The following is a 3,173-nucleotide window of genomic DNA, read 5'->3' on the forward strand; positions in this document are numbered from 1 at the left end:
TAAATTTTAATTTAAGTTTTTATTTATCATCATGATCATCCACAGCTTGATTTCACCCACTGCTGGGTGTAAGCCTCACGAAGTTTGTGCCATCCAACACGGTCCTGTGCTAGCCGCATCCATTTCTCGTCCTGTTTTGCCTATTCTCGGCCACCAATCAGTCGATGTCTTGCTCCACCTGTCATCACCTTGCCTTGCTATGTGTCCCGCCTAGTCCTATTTGAGTTATATGATCCGAGTTGCAGTATCCCGAATTTTCGTCCATCGTCGGATCTCAACGTTCGGAACTCGGTCTACAAGGCTGATGCATGGAGTGCGCCGAGCATGGCGCACTCCATGGCCCTCTGCGCAACTCTCAACCTGTATACAGTCTACTGCGTCCATGTCTCGGCACCATACGTCATCGCGGGTAGAATACACTGATTAAACAAGCGGGTGTTCAGTGTACAGACACTGTGGAGCCTTATCTGATTTAAGGATGTCATCTAACGTGCCAAACGCAGCCCATCCCAGCTGGATTATTTTGGAGATCTCCTTAGGCTGATACTTTTTACCAAAGGATAGTACATGTCCGAGATAGACGTACTGATCGACTATCTCCAGCTTCTCATTACCCTGCGTGACAGTGGTATAGTTTAAAAGGTTTTTATTACCTAAATTTTTTTAAACATCGAAAATAAATATATACGCTTTTGTATCTAAAAAGGGATATGGCGTATGGTATCGTCACAGTCATCGTGAGGTATGGTTTTATACCGCTTACATTTAAAAACAGGATGTACTCTTAAAACAAATTAGCGACCCGTTTAATGTCATCACAAGGGCCTCATTAAAAAACCACCTACATCCTTTTCCCAAAGCGGCACTTCGGTATTTTCATTAAATAAACAATTGAAAAGGTACAATTAGCAACAGAGTAAAAGGCAAGTTGAGCGAGGGTCTTTCTACAATAATTAAATATTTATGAAACGAGCGTTTCACACACATGATTAAGGTTTTTTATAACATAATTACATCATCAACAATATAAAATTACATTATCAATTGGTCCTTTGAACTACGTAACTCCAGAACAATAGGCTGTTTTTTGTATTAACCTGATCTTAACTCAATTTTAACAATTCGAACAAATTGATGAATCGATTTTTTTGTAATAGTACAATAAATGATATTTATTTTAGTGAATATTATTATCAATACATAGGTAGTAGCCGTAGAGCTCCTTGTCAAAGAGTTCGTCCAGGGAAGTACTGCCTTACGTATTTCTGCCGCCAAGCAGTAAAGTCAGCATTACTGTTTTCCGGTTTTGAAGGGTAAGGGTGCTGGTGAAATTATAAGCACATGGGTCTTGTCAACTTTTGTCTCAGGGTGACAGGCGCAGTGGCAGTGCCCTTTAGATCTCTGCGATTTGAAAGCTCTGAGTAGCACTGCAACTGTAAATGTTTTGTGTGATTTTTTTTGTAATAAATGAAATGAAAAATGTATGAAAAATTAACAAATACAAAGTAAAATTTCTTTGATTCGAATTGACTCTAACCACTAGGCAATCGGCACAGGTACGGATTTGTGTCGGTAATAGTACAAATTATGGTTGTTTTAATGATATACATTAGATATATAATATATAGATATATAATATCGTAATGATTCTTTCGATGTCTGATTGCTAAAAGAGGCTAAATGACAATTAAGTAGATAATCTCAGTACAGAGTACCAAAAAACCCGACCTCAAAAGTTCGTGGTAATTGCCAAGTTTTATTAGATCGGTTACCGGAAAGAGCACCCGAAACCCGATTCATCCTCTAGTTAGACACCCTTAGAGGTCGAATATTTTCTTTAAATTTAAATAGGACCACTAAATTTATTTATAATTTAAGAAGATCTAACACATACCACAAAATTTTTTCGAGATATTTTTCTTATGATACCAAGCCACTCGTTCGTATGTCATCAATCAAATCATGCGTCTGGTGGTAAGAGTAACTCCTGTCCATAACTATAATATTTTGTGAAATATATTCCATGTAGAAAATTCTGAATAACCTTCAATAACTAAATAACATGCCGGAGGTAAAGTTGTTAGGTTCTATTACCGTTGTCAGTTAATTTATTTAGAACTTTGTACGTGTCACAGTCTGGTTGGTAAATGCAGACAGGTTAAAATTGTAGATTTGAACGTTTGAATTTTCTGCTCTCAAAATACGCAAGTTACGTGCGTTATTTTTATATTTATTCATTTATTTGGTAGCATCAACAAGTGATACGCTTAATATTAAAAAAAACGATTATGTTATTCAAATGGAGTAGTGCTAAATTATTGATCCAGTTGACGATCTCGGTGGCCTAACGGTTTTGTATTGTGGGTACTGGATGCAGAGGTCCCTGAACTAAACTTTTCTAAATTGGTTCTGTTCTCGGTCTTCTGGGAAGTGCCCCGGAATTCCGTTGCTCTGGTACTCATAGTACAATGAATTCCCTAGTTTGAGACCAGGCAATGGTGTTGTCTGACATAAATTACTTGACAAGGTTGCCACAACATGCAACAGTCAAACTTTACTAGTAGTAGAGCTCAATGTGAGAGAGTTCGTCCAGGGAAGTACTGTCACCTTACCTACTTCTGTCGTCAAGCAGTAAAGTGAGCATTACTGGGTCCCGGCTTAGAAGGTTAAGGGTGCTGGTGAAATTACAGGCCCATGAGACTTGTCAACTTATGTTTCAGGATGACGGGCGCAGTGACAGTGACCATGAGGTATTTGCGATTTAGAGCTCTGAATGCCACTGCAACTGATATGGATAGGCGTGTCGCTTACCGCAGGTAGGCGCACGCTTATTGTTGTATTATAAAAAACACAACTAGTTATTTATATTCATATACTGTAACATAGTTATTCGCCTTTAATTACATATAATACAATAATATAACATAGGATTATATGCATATAGAAAACAATGATAAACTTTCAAAAAGGAAGAAAAACATTAATTCGAGTACGACGTTAACAACACGAGTGTTTTCTGTGTTCTACGACTCTAATTAAAATGCGTTACAAAAGAAGACCTGACATAGCACAGTTACAACTCAATTACAGTTATTTGGAGGGAGCATGCCAAAAAAGTTTTGGCTTTGACTCCGCCCAAATTTGTGAAACAAATATATGCCTGAAGTTCGCGT

The 3,173-nt window shown here is 37.8% G+C and overlaps 1 protein-coding gene across 1 annotated transcript in view; it reads right to left on the reverse strand.

The window, feature by feature from the left end:
- Nucleotides 1-423: 423 nt before the first annotated feature.
- The window catches only part of LOC113227355, an 18,828-nt gene continuing 16,078 nt past the window's right edge, over nt 424-3,173 (reverse strand). The window contains exon 2 of the mRNA XM_026460246.1: nt 424-615. Coding sequence (XP_026316031.1) covers nt 424-615 — 192 coding nt within the window. The remainder of the gene's footprint in view (nt 616-3,173) is intronic.

This window comes from Hyposmocoma kahamanoa, unplaced genomic scaffold, assembly GCF_003589595.1.
Source record: "Hyposmocoma kahamanoa isolate Upper Pololo Valley unplaced genomic scaffold, ASM358959v1 210, whole genome shotgun sequence".
Taxonomy (NCBI): domain Eukaryota; kingdom Metazoa; phylum Arthropoda; class Insecta; order Lepidoptera; family Cosmopterigidae; genus Hyposmocoma; species Hyposmocoma kahamanoa.